At 36.2% G+C, this 17,592-nt stretch overlaps 1 protein-coding gene across 1 annotated transcript; it reads right to left on the reverse strand.

Moving 5' to 3' along the window:
• Nucleotides 1-516: 516 nt before the first annotated feature.
• On the reverse strand, nt 517-2,694 carry LOC124646326 (serine/arginine-rich splicing factor 4-like). The gene is made up of 4 exons (XM_047186450.1): nt 2,558-2,694; nt 1,845-2,146; nt 1,146-1,336; nt 517-642 (listed from the first exon to the last, which is right to left on the reverse strand). The coding sequence occupies exons 1-4, from the start codon at nt 2,692-2,694 to the stop codon at nt 517-519; spliced, it is 756 nt and encodes a 251-aa protein (XP_047042406.1).
• Between the last annotated feature and the right edge of the window lie 14,898 nt (nt 2,695-17,592).

Below are 17,592 nucleotides of genomic sequence, written 5' to 3' on the forward strand. Positions count from 1 at the left end.
ATCGCGGCCTTATCGCGCGGAAAATTGACGTGCCCACGGAAAAAAATCGTCCTGTGTAGAGCTAGTTCCTTGATGGTAAGTTTGTGAGGTTTAAAAAATGTTAAGTTATAGTGTCTTGGTAAACTAAACTTTCAAAGGATATTTGTCCTGCAACTGATTTAAAATTAAGGTAGCTATCCTTTTTGAAGAGCTACCTTTTGAACAGGTAGTTATGTTTAAAAAGGTATCTGTAGCAAGGTAAAGTATTGTCTTAAAACTTTTCTGTAGTGGCCTAACTTAGGACCATGACGGCGATTTTTTTTAAAGGACCTAAATCAATTTAGTAGGTAATTCTTTCTGTCTTTTACATGTATTATTTAACTTTAGTCTGATCCAGTAGACTCGTTGCTACTTAACTGAGTGCGTTACAATGAGAAAGACCTACATAGCAGTTAATTGCACGGATTAAAATAAAACAAAGTCTACAAACCAAAAACTAAGTAAGTATATTGAACTAAAAGCACTAACAAAACAAAATCACGCAGCCTGTATAAAGCCCAGCTTCTTATAGAATATCAGTTCCCATCGCTTCAGCTTCGCTATGGGCGCGTCGCTGTCAACCTTCTTGCTCCTCTTGTATTTCCTGAAGAAATCCGCATCGACCTGATGAAAGAGAATATTTTTAATCATCATCATCGTCACCATCTTCATCACAATTATCATCGTCGTCGTCATCACCATTATCATTATCATCGTCATCACCATTATCATCATCATCGTCATCTCCATTATCATCACCATCGTCATCATCGTCGTTATCACAATTATCATCATCATCATCATCGTCATCATCATCGTCGTCATCAGACTACCTACGTACGTACCCGCGTTTTAGCAGCCTCATTTACATAACCGATTTTGATTTGGGAAACGAGACAACAGCTATGTAAAAAAAATGCACACACCTTACCTCACACAGCTAAATTATGTTCCATCTTTCTCTTTCATTATCCCTTTCTATAGACACGCTATAATTTATTGAGAACCAATTTGACATTTCTCTATCCAAAAAAAAACAATCACTTTGAAATTCAAAACTCTTTAACAAAATGTATCTACTGCCTGATAAAAAACCGTTCACAAAGTAAGTCAGATTCAGTTCCCACCTTGACTCTCTGATCCACAGTATCCCTGGTCCCAGTAACCGTGCTAGCAGCGGCTTCGCTTCTATTTTTGACCCGAGGGTAGAACAGCCACCTTTTGGACCCCAAACCGTCACTTTTGAGGATCTCCTGTATGCGGTCCTGTCGCTTTTTCGTTGCCAAGTATTTTGACGGGTTCTTCTTGTGTTTGCTTGCTGTACAAAAATGTTTGTAAATAAGGATATTTTTTGTTTAATTTATCAAAAACTATAGTTGGATCCAGCTGACAGTTTGATGGATTAGATAGCCTTTTAATAATGTTTTACAAAAGCAACGTCTTCAAACTTTTTATTTACACAAATCCAATTATAATGAAATGAAGGTCAGCTTTCATATTTTGCTACAACTTTTTGAATGGAATCTTGAAAAACTCGACGGATCGGTCTATCAATCTTCGGTTTTATAAGAGCCTTGAAATAACATAAATAGTGTACACACCGACAAAATTACTTAACCAAACCTATGTGTTCGAATTTTGTTTAGAAAATAAGTAATAAAACCTGCTCTTTCACTTTCACTAAGCTTTTTGAAGGGTTGACCGGTAACATTATATTGAATAGCCAGTTATAATCATCAGCCTAACGGGGACTCTCGGTCCGCTGGTAGAAACTAGTCTAACAATGATAGGTCTTATTAATAAAAATCAAGTAATAAAGAACTTACGAGAAAGATACAAAACTCTGAAAGCGTCCAGAAATCCTGGTTCCTTATAGTTCAATTCTCGTGTCCTTGTTCCAGAGTGCGTACGACTTCGGCTTCGACTCCGGCTTCGGCTTCTAGTTCTTGTACGGGATCGAGATCGGGACCGTGTTCTGGTCCGCGATCTGGATCTGGATCTGGACCGCGACTTCGATCGCGTCCTAGAACGCGAGTTAGACCTCGACCGCGATTTCGTCCGTACATTGAGACTTCGAGAACGTTTTGAATCTCTGCTTTTACGCTTTCGTTGTTTTGATCTACTCCTTCTGAAACGAATATCCATTAATGGCAGCGATTGTTTTTTAAATCAACTACTATCCTGCTGCTGGGCAGATTTCTCATTCCGTCATTTATTTTCACTCCTTCCTTTGTATCCGCCGTTGCAGCGGCTGATTTTTATGTACAGATTTAATGTTAAGAAAATGTCACACCACCTGACACCTCGATGCCTTGCCAACAGCCTCCAGCTTTCAAGATATCTACAGCTACTTGCCACAAATCGCAAGACATTGCTCACAAACCAATAACGTTCTACCATAAAGTGAAAAGTCAATAGCACCGCCATCATCGAACGACATGATTTTGTACCTACAGCAACTTTAACCTTCCATGTACCAATAGACCACATACCTACACTTAAAAAGAACTAAGTTCTTTAAGAAGACCTATCATCGTACCTTCCTCTTTCCCGATCCTCAGTCAAACTGCCGAGTCCATAATACTCGCCAAAACCATCTCCATGATCAGGGTATTCCCCCTCCGGGGGTCGCATAGGCGGGAACGGCGGGGGGTATGGATACCCATAGCCTTCCATCTACAGCTCAACACCATGCAATACAAAAATTCACAAATAATTTATTAGTAATTTTGATTTGGACGCTGTCACTGTCAAATTTTGTTTCTTTTTGGGTGATCGTGCCTGTTGGAGGTTGGTGTTCTTTGTTTGTAAATGTAGTGTGGCGGCCTGTTTTGTGTTGAACTGGATTTTTTTTGAATAAACTCTTGATGGAATGCTCACGATGTGTCACGTATTCACTGCTATGTGTTGCTTCTAAATGATTTTGAAATATTCAAAATGTAGGACAATCATTATAAATGAAAACGGCAAAAATCACAAAATTATTTCGAAAAAAAAGTAACTCTCTTCTTCTCATTAATCGTAACCCTTTAAAAATTCTTAACAGTTCTCACCCCTTTGAAAATTGTAAATCGAAGCTTTCCCCAAAAAGTCATTAGGGCACACCATCAATACGATAATCTAACTTGAAAAATTTCAAAAGACGTTATTATCGAAAAGAATTACGACATTTCGCGAGGTCCGAATCGATTGTAATCGAGTAAAAAAGTTCTCGAGTAACTTATCGATTTGGAAAGAAAGAACAATTAAAGAAGTAAGATAAATTAGGAATCGATGAATGCTTAATGGTTCCCTCCATTAGAGGGTTTTGAGTTGGTGGAAAAGTATTTTTTTTGAGAAAATTTTTAACTACTCCCCTTTAAAGTTTGAGGGAGAACATGGATGTAGAGAAAAGCGTTACGACTAGATAGGCAGGCAGTTAAAATGAATAATTCTACATGGCCCTATACATGTCTATCAGGAACTTACAGAACTTAGTTTACATGCAGTATAAAAGGAATATATTAAATGAGCGCATGAAAAACAACTTCTAAATAAACCAATAATCGAGAATAATTTATGTTATGTTACTTTATTTTTCTGATATCAAAATAACGTGAAATAGTGTCAGTTATGGTAAGAAAGAATGTTACTTGTGTGATGACGGCAGATAGAAGAGTATGGAAGAAGAAAACATGCTGCGCCGACCCCAAATAAAATTGGGATAAGAGCAGGAGGATGATGATGAGTGTCAGTTATGGACTCTTATAACATAAAAACCTTTATACTTTGTTTAAAAATATGCCCATTCTAGCAGTCCTAACTCTTGACCACGAGGCAGTACAGTGTTCTTTAACTCGGCTGCTCAGCGGTCTTATTCTTCACTTACTTTTTAATATTCCGCAAGTTTTCAGCTCATTTCGATTTTATACTAAGTGTACTTTGTTATAACTGGCCAGTATGGCCGCTAGTGGGTTTTAAAGTGCATTCTATAAAGTGGAAATTAGTTTATATAAAACAGTGTGGATGCATGACTGCCTTGACTGCCTTCGTTGGTATAGTGGCTATAAGCGTTTGACTGTTTGGTTGGAGTTCATTTCCCTTTTAAAAAACTTCACAAAGCAGTGCAGAATATTATCATCCTGGAGCTTCGAAGACCATGTTAAGCCCTTGATAGGTCCTGCGTCTGATCTCTCTGCGTACATAATATTACTCTGAGTATCTACCTGGTACATTAATTCATTAGACCATTAGACCTCCTTATTGCCCTGGGGAAGGGTTTTCCTTTACTTAGAATTTACTAAGATCCTAAAGGACTTGTTTCTTGTAAATGAATTAGTTAATGCTTCTGCAAGAAATATTTTTTTTTATTAGTCACGGTAGAAACAACAGTAGGAAGTACCTAGTATTAATTTCAAAAGACATAAAATTATAAGACAGGCAAAATAATCAAAAACAGAAAATCATAATGACTGGAAGCTGCTGACCCAACCTGGACAGATATTGATCGGCCGATAGTCAGTGATACAGGAAGCTGGGTACTCACTTAGAAGTGTAGCACGTACTGTATCAGATACGGTATCAACCTGCAAGTGAGTACGGCTCGTCCACGGTCCTCACGAGCACCCTGCGAGCCGCCTTTGTGTTCGCAGTGAAACCGCCACACGGCGGGTCACTGCGAGCTTACAGCGCTCCACGCGCGAGCGGCTTGCAGCGAGCTCGTGCCTACGTACTCACTTGATACCGTATCTGATACGTTACGTGCTACACTGCTAAGTGAGTACCCAGCTTTATATGTTGAAGGTAATCATCAAATGTATTCGTCGGCAGACTATTGTATTTGATATGCGCATTTCTTTAACTAAATCCGTCTCCATACTGATGAAAACCACTATCCCACTGGCAATCACCAGGCCTAAGAACTCGTTCATACTTACTAGCGGTGTTCCAAAAGTTTGCAGTCCGCACAGGATTGAAAAATGAAAAATACAGTTAAATTCATGTTTTTATCGATTGCCTCTTTACACTCCAAGCCACTGAAACATACCCAGAATGTATGAACTACAAACACGTATAGTCCTCATTACGCCCCAAATGTTTAACAGTTTTTATGAAACGTAAAACTTACTCGAAAAACTGGTAAATATACTGAATTTAAAAGTAAATAAGCCGTGTTTTTACCCGTCAAAGACTGCTATATTTTTTTGAGTGGCAGCAAATTTTTTTTTTTTTGCAAATCGTACTAATTAACTGAAAATAGTTGGTACCTGTCGGGGTAACCTACTTTTGGAGTTGGTAGGGTTAACCGGTTTTATTTTAACTGTTGTGGAATGTTTTTTCGTATTTAAGGAAATAATAGTTGGAGATACACGTATCTGAGGAATGTTTGGAATGGTCTGTAGCGTCAAAAGTCAAAGCATCATTTTAGTATAATTTTATAACCTGTTGAAAACGCGTATCTATCTACTAGAAATCGGTTTCAAAACCTTTTTTGTTTTACTTGACGGCAAAGAAGGGTAACGTTTATAAATTTATTAGTTGTATTTAGGTCTTGTAAAAAAATACCTGTAGGTAGGTATACGAGATTTTTTTCAATGAAAACCAATTTGCCTAGTAATCACAATGTTCAGTGAAAAGACTGTACTTTAAAATCCCCTATAAAATAAATGGCGTATCAATAACCCTTCTAACACATTAATTTCAAAACCTTAAAATTGCTTTTACGAACACCCGTAAAAAACGAATGGATATAAAACGTAAAGATAACATTATTATCCCATAAAGTCTGTATAATGAACAGGTTCTCAGGTGTTTTTAATTTTCTAGCTAAAATGTACTGAATACTTCAATCAAAAGATTGTCATTACTTTGATTAAAGCCTGCGCGATTGATAGAATCTCAGTACTTTTTGACGCGTAATCAACTTTGAAAATCCGACGAAAACCCCTCATCCAAGTCGAAAAAAAAATCCGTGCGATTTTAAATTAAAATATTAGAGCTTCAAAACTCATATTCTCAGTAATTTCGCAGATATGAGATATACAACTAGGCAACCCTAGATTTTTCCTATTTGAATATAATTTGTGCAGTGGACGCTTGGTGATTGAAAATGAACCGTGTTTGTAAAGAATAGGGTTGAATTTCGTGGTGATTGTGTGGTTAACAGTTCTTCATAAGTATTTGGCTGAAATCCGGCGTCATAATATGGCCGGCAGGCACATGACGTCATGGACAAGAGTGACGTCATTTCGGGGCGTTTGCACTGTTTTGATATTTTGCTGCAGTACGCCAGTATGGTGGAGTTTTCGTAATTTCCCCGTCTAAAGGGAAACTTAATTTTGTTTGTGGTTTGGTGCCATTTTCGCTGACCGATTTGCGATTTCTGTTTCAAATGGTTTCGTGTGGATGTTTAGTTACGAATGTTTTGCGGTGGCATGATTCTGTTTGTATGAGTTGTTTTGTGATGGTTCAAAATTGGATATGGTTGTATTGTGAATATAAAAGAAGATATTGTGGGTCCAATGCTGATTTTATGTCCTTATTCTTGGGCTTTATATCAACTTTTTACCTAATTGGTTATATAAAAAAGTCAAATTATAGTCACGGTTGGTCTGCATACAGTAAGTTTAGTCAATTGTGTAATTACCTTGCGAGACCCTTCTCTTTTCTCGGCAAGGAAATCTTACATTGTACTTATATTACCTTCTTATGGAAAACCAAAATTGAACTCAATAACACAACTTTTCAACAGCCAAAAAACTCCTTTATATTCGAAAAAATCTAATAATATCAAAAATTCTCTCCATGATTTTCGGTTGCCCCTGTAAATTAGTTTCGCTAGTACACGCCGCGGGTTCCCTTGCATAAAATTTAGATTTTCTGCCGTCATCTCAAGGGGACCATATAAAGTTTTTCCGAGATGAAAATGCTTGAAAAGCTTAAGACGGTTTTGTCATATCTACATATGTATAGCCATGAGAGGATTTTCTGTTTGAATTTTATGGGTTCTATTTTCGACAAGATGTTTTTGATTGCTGTGGTTGCATGAAAATTTTCAAATGTGAACAAAATGGGCATAAAAATATTAGGTAGGTACGTTTGTATTTCCAAGAAGACCTAGTTGACCGAAATCACTAAGTAATATGTGATTTTTCAAAAACAAATTCAAGATATAGCCTGGATTACCAAAATGATGGTGATGGTAAAGTGGTTTTTTCAAAAAATATTCAATAAGTAGCCGGAGTAAACAATCAGTATTTTGCTGGCTCTAGGAAGCTGTTTGGGAATCCTAACTTTAATAAGAGAACTGAAAATAACGCTCAGCCATCCAGGACCCCATCCTATAAATAGCACAAGGTATATAGCAATTTGACACTTACGAAAAATTCACACATACCTATATTTCAATACAAAAAAAAAACACACACAAAACCAAATTAATACTTGTTCATTTACAAGATTTCGCACAAATCTTTTCATCGTGTACACTTGAAACCCGCAGAATATCTTTGAACCGCATTTCTATAATAAACTTGATATCGACACAAGTCAAATAGAAATCGATCTGGCGGCACATCAAACGATCTTCTCGGAAAGGTGTTTCGGTTAAAAATGGCGCTAGTGATGTGATTCGGAGAAATATTTTAGCGGATACGTATTTCAAATTACCGTGGATATTGTGTGCTTACATAAAAGTAAGTACATGATGCGAGCTGGAATTAAGCCAAAATAAAAAACAAAATTAATGAATGCATTCTGATATGTTGGCTATTGAAATATGTAGCTTTAAACTAAATTTTTAAATCAACGTTGGAGCATACGATTACAATACCTAATAATAATGTCGGAAAACAAATACTCAAAAAACATTTACCAGATGTTGTTAATAAAGGTAATATTTCCTACTTATTTTACGTATGAATTTCCTTAACATTTGAAAACTGAAATCTTACCCACCAAGCTTCGCATCAAAAGTATCCGCTAAAATCACACATGTCAAAAGTATCCGCACATTTTCGGATATCACATACCATCACTAGCCCAAAATCGTTCGAAACGCAAGGACCAAGCGAAACAGGCAAGATCGACGCTCTTCAACTGTTCGAGCACATTTTTAAAACGAGACGACCTGTCAATGGTACTTAGTACCCCTGTTAGATTCACTGTCACGCGAAAGGTGCTTGGCGAAAATTATTTTCGCGGAAGACGGAATAAAAAAGAGAGAGATTTTTCATTTTTGCATTTTGTAGTAGGTAGCTGTGTGCGGATATTTTCAGATATTTTTGTTTAGAAGCATCGTTGTTATGGTTGTTGAGTTTCTATAGTGGAGTATACATTCAATAGGTGTTTATTCAAGCACACACGTAAATTTTTAATTAGTAGCTTAAGAGCATTTGAAAAGATTTTAGACATACTTGGGTACTTATTTTTATTTGTTCTGAAGGGGACTAGGTACTCTGGAGTAGTAGGTAAAATGTGTGTCAAATCTAATGATAGCCTTAGCAATTTGGAATATTTTTTACAATGGGTGTTACATGCATTCAAACAAAATAAATTCTATTTATTTCGAAGTAAGTACTTAAAACTTATTTACAAAGCAGCAGCTGCAATTAAAGTCATCAATGGCAACGGCTATAAAACTATTGTAATTGCAAACCTATAATTACCAAAACTTTCTTTTAATTAAACATTTAAACTCAACAACAAGCAGCCTACATTCCCTGCATTCGAAAACTCCAAGCAACCTTCCTTGTCGAAACTCGAACGCGAAAGTACCCGGTAGGCACACGAACTTGCCACTTAGCCACACTCAAGCGCGCACTCCCTAATGACGCGACTCCGTATTGTACCAACTTTTTCATCCGGACTTGCATGAATATGGACTCGGACGCCTTTGTATATATCCCTCCTTCCTAGCAAATCTGCAAACTTAGCCATGCACCTTGAAATGTCTCAAACATTCGAATTTCAACTCTATAGTTGCAGTTATAAGGGTGTAGGCCGTTGAAGATGTTGTCAAAACTAAAGTTTGTTAGCAGGATTTTTTTTATTTATGTTTTACGTTATTTTTACACGAGCCTCGTCCTTTCAGCGCGGTCCATTCACGCTTCGGAGTATATAAAGAATCTCGTTCTAATTGAATCTTCATTACAGCTCGAAAAGGTTTTCTCTATTTCGTGTTTTTTGAATTTAGAATTTGGGTTAGTGTTTTTTTTTCTGTTCTAAAATTATACAATAAACAGATCCAATGCAATGGAAGCAGGCTGTTTCCTAGTTATAAATTAGTACCTGCCTTAGAGCCAATTTCACCAAACCGTGTTTGTTAAATCGTAATTAGTCATTTACTAATGAGTTGTTAATAATTAACGGGCTGCTATATCATTATATGTCCCAGGAAAAAAAATTACCAAGCCGTTCTTAAACTGAACATTTGAAATGCTTATTTATGACATGTCATTTAGACGGAGTTCGGTAATATTTTATCTAGTCGTTTATTACTTCATTTGTTGCGCTATGCGACCAATTTCAAATGTCATTAGCTCCGTGTGATTTCAATGAAATGGTGACTACTTTTAATTTAGACCGATTAAAACGTCAAAATAATCATAAACATGTTATTATTTTAAGTTGAGGTTATGTAGCATTTGTGCTCTTTGATTGTGTTTGTGGTTTGGTTTATTGTGCTTCTTATTGAATATAAATAACTAAGGTTGTCAAAGAAAACACGCGGACCGATTTTTTCGTCAATTGAAAAGGAAATCCTTGTTCATTTAATTACAAAATACAAGGATCTAGTTGAAAATAAGAAAACGGACGCAGTAACCACTGCGATCAAAAATGAAGGATGGAAGAAACTAGCGGAAGAATTTAACTGTTTGAGTTAATTCTATGTCCGAAACGTAGAACAATTAAAGAAAAATTTAGATAAACGGAATCTGGTACAAAAATGTAAATAGTCGTATTCCTCGAAATAATTACGCCTTTCTTTAAAAAATCTTGGACGTCGTACTATTGTGTCTAAGTAATCTAAATTTTCTAAAACATTATTTTCGAAAATGAAATTGTATGCAGCGTCCATCTTGATTTTAATTATCTGTTACTGTCTAACGGACCTCTAGAGCGGTGATTAAATTTAACGGCTTGTTATGACAAATAAACACGCGTTAACTCGTGGTGGGACACTCGATAACTTTAACAGCCCGTTAATTGACTTAACAATACGTTAAATATTTAACAGGGTATGGTGAAACTGGGCCTTAGTCTGTTATGTCTTTATAAGTTAACTATAGAATAAAATAGGTAGGCACTTTATAAAATACTAGCGACTCGCTAAGGCTTCGCACGGGATAACAGTTTTTCCCTACTATTTAATGTATATTATTATACATATAAACCTTCCTCTTTAATCATTATATCTATTTAAAAAACGCATGAAAATCGGTTGGGTAGTTTAAGCGTACAAAAGGACATAGGGACAGAAAAAGCGACTTTGTTTTATTCTATGTAGTGATTATTCTTAACCATATCGCAGTTGTGGCTCGATAGAATAATAAAATTGTATTTAATTCGACTAGGGACTACTGAAGCCTGTAAGAGATTCATAAACGGCGATATATAACCCTACTACTTCTCAGTCAAGTCTATATTTCTGCAATTGGATATTATAGAGGAGGAATAGGATAGGACAACAACGCCTCCAGCGTTAAGTAGATAGTTTTCCAAACTTTCTAATTAACAGGTACATGCACACTACCTCGTTAATATACTAATACCTACATTACACATAGAGGGTCATATATCATGCGTTACTCAGGTGATTCAAGTAAAGTAGTAATGTACGCTAAGTATATTGTTAGAACAAACTTCACCTGAGACTTACTTTATGGTTAAGAGTTGGTTAAGTCATGTAGAACTTTTTATTTCCTGTGGTATTTCCAGTACCTAGATAAACATATGTATTACAGGTTTATCCTACAGTATTTCACATAGTTATCTAGATGAAAATATGTATCTCAGGTTTCAAACTATGTGTGTAAAGATAGGTTTATTAGGACTTTGCTGTGAGGTATCGCAAACTAATTACTTTCCAAGTCAAAAAAGATTGTTTTTAGTTAGCCCACGAAATGGTCTATTCTAATATTTGTGATAAAGCTGAAGAGTTTATTTGTTTGTTGTAATCTTTCAGTGGTTGGTAGTCCATTTATTGAGCAACCTCTCTGGCTTGAGCTAGTTATCACTACATATGTAGTTTAAAACAAAGTCGTTTTTCTGTCCCTATGTCCCCGTGTCCCTTTGTACGCTTAAATCTCCAAAACTAGCCAACCGATTTTCACGCGTTTTTTTTAGTATAGATAGTAATGACTTTTTAATGAAACAAGTAGTTTTACTTAGTAAAAATAGCAAAAACTTTAATAATTATCATATACAATACACCGGCTAGTAATGTCCACGGAGCAGAGAGAGACCATAGATTAAAAATACAAAACTATAACTATGCTGAATGGAACAAGGGAAATTGAGTACAAGGCGCAAAATCAAAATATTACAACACTCTCCCTGAATTTAAGCCTTCATAAAAAATATTAATTTTAAATATTGACAAAAGAGATCAACACTGATACAATAACTAACTGCTAATGACTACATCATTAGACTTAAGTCCAATTTTATCTCTTAAATAACAAAACTTAACTTTACTTAAAGGTTTGGTAAAAATGTCAGCATATTGCTCATCACTACACACATAGTTTAATTCAATAACCTTATCATAGTATTTTTCTTTCATGAAGTGAAACTTAATGTCTATATGTTTGCACCGTTTGTGAAAATTATTATTTTTGATTACACTGATAGCACTTTGATTGTCTAAATTTAAACATACAGACTTTTGATTAAATTCACCAATATCAGATAGTAACTGTTTAATCCACATGACTTCCTTTGTAGCAGCACAGGCTGCCATAAATTCTGCTTCAGTGGTCGATAGTGCCACTGTTTGTTGTTTTTGACAGGCCCATGTCACTGCTCCTCCATTTTTAATAAATACATATCCAGTAACCGAACGTCTTGTATTAGGGTCATTAGCAAAGTCTGCATCACTATACCCCATGACAATATTGGGATCAGATGACTGTATGTAATAGATACCATACTCTTTAGTTTCTTTTAGATACTTGAAAATTTTCTTCACAGCATTCCAATGAGTTTCATTATAAGAGTTTAAAAATCGACTCACCAGGCTTACAGCAAAGGAAATGTCAGGTCGGCTTACTGTAGCAAGGTGCATCAATGATCCAACAGCTTCCCGATATGGAATGTTCTTTTCTGGTTCACCTTCTCCTTTTTCCAATATTGTATGTGGATCAGCTGGAATACTGTTAGGTTTACATTCATTTAAATTAAATTTATTCAATAGCTTTTCAATATAGCTTAATTGATGTATAAAGATATAAGTAGCTTGTTTTATTATTTCCATACCAACAAAATTTTTGACTGGAAAAGTCTTTACTTCAAATATTGACTGTAAGTCATTATATAATTAACTCCTTTATGGTTGACATATCTTTAGAGAGTATCAGTCCATCGTCGACATATAAGCACAGATAGCATTTTTCTCCATTAATAGTGCCTACATACACACACTGGTCAGCTTTACTGTTAACAAGCCCAAACTTCTTTAAAACTGAATCAAACTTATAGTTCCAGCATCTGGGAGATTGTTTTAAGCCATATAGTGATTTATTTAGCTTACATACCTTATTAGTATTGCAAGTTAAGCCTTCAGGTACAGTCATGTATATGTCTTCTACAAGCTCACCATAAAGGAAAGCTGTTTTTATGTCTAATTGTATTATTTGAAGGTTATGTTGGGCAGCTTCAGACAGTAATAGACGAATTGAATCATACCTCACAGTAGGTGCGAATGTTTCTTGATAGTCAATACCTTTGGTTTGTGAGTAACCTTTCGCACAAAGCCGAGACTTGTATCTTGGTCCAGAACATTCTTCCTTGATGCGAAATACCCATTTACATCCAATTACTCGCATATCGGGAGTTTTATCAACTAATGTCCAAGTTTTATTTTGTTGATGAGCATCAAGCTCTTCTTTTATTGACATTATCCATTTTGAAGCATCAACAGACTTCATTGCTTGTTCATAGTTATCGGGAACCTCATAATTTAATAATTGTTCATTAAAACACAGGTAAGAGCTTTCTTCTTGTTTCTTTGACTTTAAAACTTGACTTCTTGTTCTGATTATAGTTTGTCTTTCTGGTGAAGATTCTATGCTTTCATCTGGGAAGTACTCACTGTCAGATTTGCTCTCATTAACAGTGTTAAATGAGTCATCATCACTTAAAATTTGTTCACTATGTGTACTGCTCTCATTAGTATTCAACTCAATGGGCACATAGTCTCTTTTGACTGTTGACTCCAGAAATACAGCATCTCTGCTTTTAATAGCAATTTTTGAGTTAGGCAATAAAAAGCGATACCCTTTTGTGTTCTCACAATATCCAATGAAAGTCATTTTTTGTGATTTTGAATCCAACTTCTTCCTTTTCTCTTTTGGCAAGTGAACCATTGCCTCACATCCAAATGTCCTCATGTGGCTAACGTTGGGCTTTTGTCCAGTCCACATTTCTTCAGGAGTCTTATAGCACAGAGATTTAGTTGGAGAACGGTTTATGATATAAGCAGCGGTGTGAATTGCTTCAGCCCAATAAACTTTAGGTAGGTTGGCATTTAACATCATACACTTTGCTCTCTCTATTAATGTTCTATTCATCCTTTCGGCTGTGCCATTTTGTTGTGGAGTGTAAGGTGTGGTTGTCTGATGCCTTATTCCACATTCTTTAAGAAATTTTGAAAAATTCTTGTTTACATATTCTAGTCCGTTATCGGATCTGAGAATTTTAATTGTACGGTTTAACTGATTCTCAACTAACTTTTTGAATTCAGTGAATTTTTCCAGCACTTCAGATTTGTTATGCATGACATATACAAATATTTTCTTTGAGTAGTCATCAAGAAATGTCACAAAATATCTGGCCTTGCCAAATGACTGCGTTTCCATTGGTCCACAAACATCGGAGTGAATTAGTTCAAGCAAGTCTTTACTCTGAGACCCTTGAGTTTTAAACGGTAAACGTGTTTGTTTTCCTTCCTGACACGTTATACATTTCACATTGTTTGCAGGTACACCAAGCTTTAAGTCGGCAGCATTCTCACTCAATTTATTCAAGCTTTGAAAGTTTAGGTGCCCCATTCTTTGATGTCACAGGTACACATCTTGCTCAATAACATCTGATATGCATGCATGTGCTGCAGACACGTTTAAGCGATACATATTGTTTATCAAGCTTGCTGTTGCGACTACAACATTATCTTGATTAAGTATAATACAGCCATTTTTATTAAACTCCACTTGGCCGCCATTCTTAATTATTTGACTTACTGACAGCAAGTTTGTAGCTAGTTCAGGTACATAGAGCACATTTTTAATCAATATTTCATTTTGTTGACCTCTCTCATTATGAACACATAAGCTTATTTTTCCAGAGCTGTGAACAGATAATGACTTGTTATTAGCAACTTTAATAGTTTTTATGTCTGGATTTGTTTCTTCTATGAACAAATTTTTGTGTTTGGTCATGTGTACTGAGGCGCCAGAATCAATATACCAGTCATCAGAGTAACCAGAAGATGCAATAAATACAGCCGCATAGGATGATTGGTTGTTTTTACCTTCTTGGTTCTTATTAGGTTTTGATTTACAGTCAGGACTTTTATGACCATATTTGTTGCATGTATAACAGCGAGGGCCTTTTGAAAATCGTTTATTTTTGTTCTGAAACTTATTAAACTTCGAAGCAAAAGCAGTTGAATCAGTTACAGTTTCTTTAACATCTTGTAGAAGTTTAGATTTTATTGAATCAGAGCTAATCTTCATACCTGAACTTTCGATTGCTATTATCATTGGCTTGTAACTTTCAGGAAGGCCGGACAATAAGAGTGTACCAAGCCATTCGTCGTCTACATGAAAGCCAATGTTCCTTAATTTATGTGCTGTGGTTATTATTTTGCTGACATACTCCTCTACATTTGAACATCCTGCTAGTGTAGTATTGCACAAGTCTCGCAGTAGGCCAACCCGGCGTGTAAGTCCTGAATCGTCAAAAGCACGGGATAAGTTGTCTCAAACCTCCTTAGCAGTAGTGGATTCTTGAATATGAATATAATTCACGGGATCCACCAGAAGAATTATCTTTGACCTGGCCTTGGTCACGCTTTTTGTCGAGTTCTTTGGGTGGATTTTCGATGCAATCCCATAGTTCCTCGTGTTCCAAGTAAGTTTTGACTGCAAATCGCCATGTCGCGTAATTCTCACGGCCGGTTAATTTCTCTATTAATGCCAATGAGTTATTTGACGACATGTTGTTGTCGGAAAAGTCTTTTAACCGAGCACGTTGCGTTTGCGGCTTTGTGAATTTCGAACTTTTAGAATACTGAGTTTACTAACTTTTATTCACTGATTTTAACTAATCGGACACTCTGGGCCCATAACCTAATGACTTTTTAATGAAACAAGTAGTTTTACTTAGTAAAAATAGCAAAAACTTTAATAATTATCATATACAATACACCGGCTAGTAATGTCCACGGAGCAGAGAGAGACCATAGATTAAAAATACAAAACTATAACTATGCTGAATGGAACAAGGGAAATTGAGTACAAGGCGCAAAATCAAAATATTACAACAGATAGAGTGATTAAAGAGCAAGTTTTATATGCGTAATAACATGCATTAAATAGTGGGGAATCGCTAGTATCATATTATGAAAAACAAAGTCTTGTCAAAATTCTTAGAAAAGTAACATCATCCCGTATTTCCCTTCCTTATTTATTTACCTAACTCACAAGACTATCTCCCAAACATTTAGCTAAGCCGACACGGCTCACCGCGATAATAATTTTCTCTGTTAAATCTGACATTTTCCGAGTATCTGCCACTCGTCCTCTTGTTAGTCAACCCTATTATAAACGCCATGCCATGATATATCGCGATATATCATGATATATCATTAGCCGAAAACCTCGCAAAATGCGACGCAGCTTACCTATGCTTGACATTAACATGTAAATATCAATTGCTACTAGTTGCTCTATGTTAATTTTCAGGAAAAATTGCGTGAGGAATAATTGGTTACTAGAAATGAAGGTTACATTCGTTATTCTTTTTGTGTTTTAAAATATTGTTACAGAGTAGGTCAGTTACTTCTTTGAGCGTGTAATATGATAGGTAAATCCTTAATTACTTTACCAATATACGAAGCTAAATCTGCCTGTCTGTCCCTCCTCCGCGATTGCACGTAAATCCTGAACCGATTTAACCAAAAGGTACACCACTAGGTAAACTAGAGCGTCATAAATCTTTTCTATGGGCCTTACTTATGATGCTTTTTACTGTGTACGGGAAGTATTTTTTTTTTCAGGAACCGTGAGAAACACATGTAGGTAAATTAAAGTTCTCATAGTATTTCCAATGTAAGTTCCCATACACTTCAAGTCTATAAGAACCGGTTTTCTTGACATTGTAACCTCCATACTGCAGTCGCGCGACGGTCGCAATTCCCCGCTCGCACATAAGCCCACAGGATTTGAATATTTTGAATACAACCAATATGTTTGTTGTTACATGATGACGTCACAACCCATGTCACACTAACAAGGCACCGTGATACGACAAATTGTAAACGTCTTTTATTTAAACAACCACTTTACAAATACCATATCTTAGCAAAACCAAGCGAAATTCAACCTTATGTCGGTGGAGTAAGGTTCATGGGCCTAAGCAAAAGGTATGCGTATGATGGTTTAAAGTATTTTGTTGTTTGACATGGGATGGAGTCGCGATTCTGAACAAATAGCAAGGATTTATGTTATTTGCTTAATATTTATATGTTTGAATGTATGTTTGTGTGTATGAGCTTTATTTATCATGCATTTCTGTAAAGAGTTTACCATGTGGAGTACGTAAATAGCTGGGTACTCACTTAGAAGTGTAGCACGTAACGTATCAGATACGGTATCAACCTGCAAGTGGGTACGGCTCGTCCACGGTCCTCACGAGCACACTGCGAGCCGCCTTTGTGTTCGCAGTGAAACTGCCACTCGGCGGGTCACTGCGAGCTTCCAGCGCTCCACGCGCGAGCGGCTCGCAGCTGGCTCGTGCCTACGTACTCACTTGATACCGTATCTGATACGTTACGTGCTACACTGCTAAGTGAGTACCCAGCTAATTATGACAAACATTTCAGTAGAGAGAAAACCCTTGTAAGTTCCTGAAGGCCCAGAATTAACGTGCCTCTTCTGAACTCGTCATTGCAAGATGATCATTGCTTAACCTTATGACCAAACGACCCACGTGGCTATTACTTTTGTCGTGGCCACGAGCTCCTTTTCAAACGTTTTTCTTTTTTACACATTCAAATCGTCATTTTTAGATCCGATTAAGAGGACGAATTGGAAATTTTGGCGCCAAAGATCTTAATTTTTCTCAGTAAATACAAAACGGATCAAAATACAACTT

The sequence above is a fragment of the Helicoverpa zea genome, chromosome 3 (assembly GCF_022581195.2).
Source record: "Helicoverpa zea isolate HzStark_Cry1AcR chromosome 3, ilHelZeax1.1, whole genome shotgun sequence".
In the NCBI taxonomy this organism is placed as follows: Eukaryota; Metazoa; Arthropoda; class Insecta; order Lepidoptera; family Noctuidae; genus Helicoverpa; species Helicoverpa zea.

Coding starts and splice junctions, on each gene's coding strand:
- LOC124646326 (XM_047186450.1), bottom strand. CDS start 2,694: ATGGAAGGCTATGGGTATCCATACCCCCCGCCGTTCCCGCCTATGCGA. Junction 2,147..2,557: donor GAGGATCGGGAAAGAGGAAG/GTACGATGATAG, acceptor TATTCGTTTCAG/AAGGAGTAGATCAAAACAAC. Junction 643..1,145: donor CTGTGGATCAGAGAGTCAAG/GTGGGAACTGAA, acceptor CTCTTTCATCAG/GTCGATGCGGATTTCTTCAG.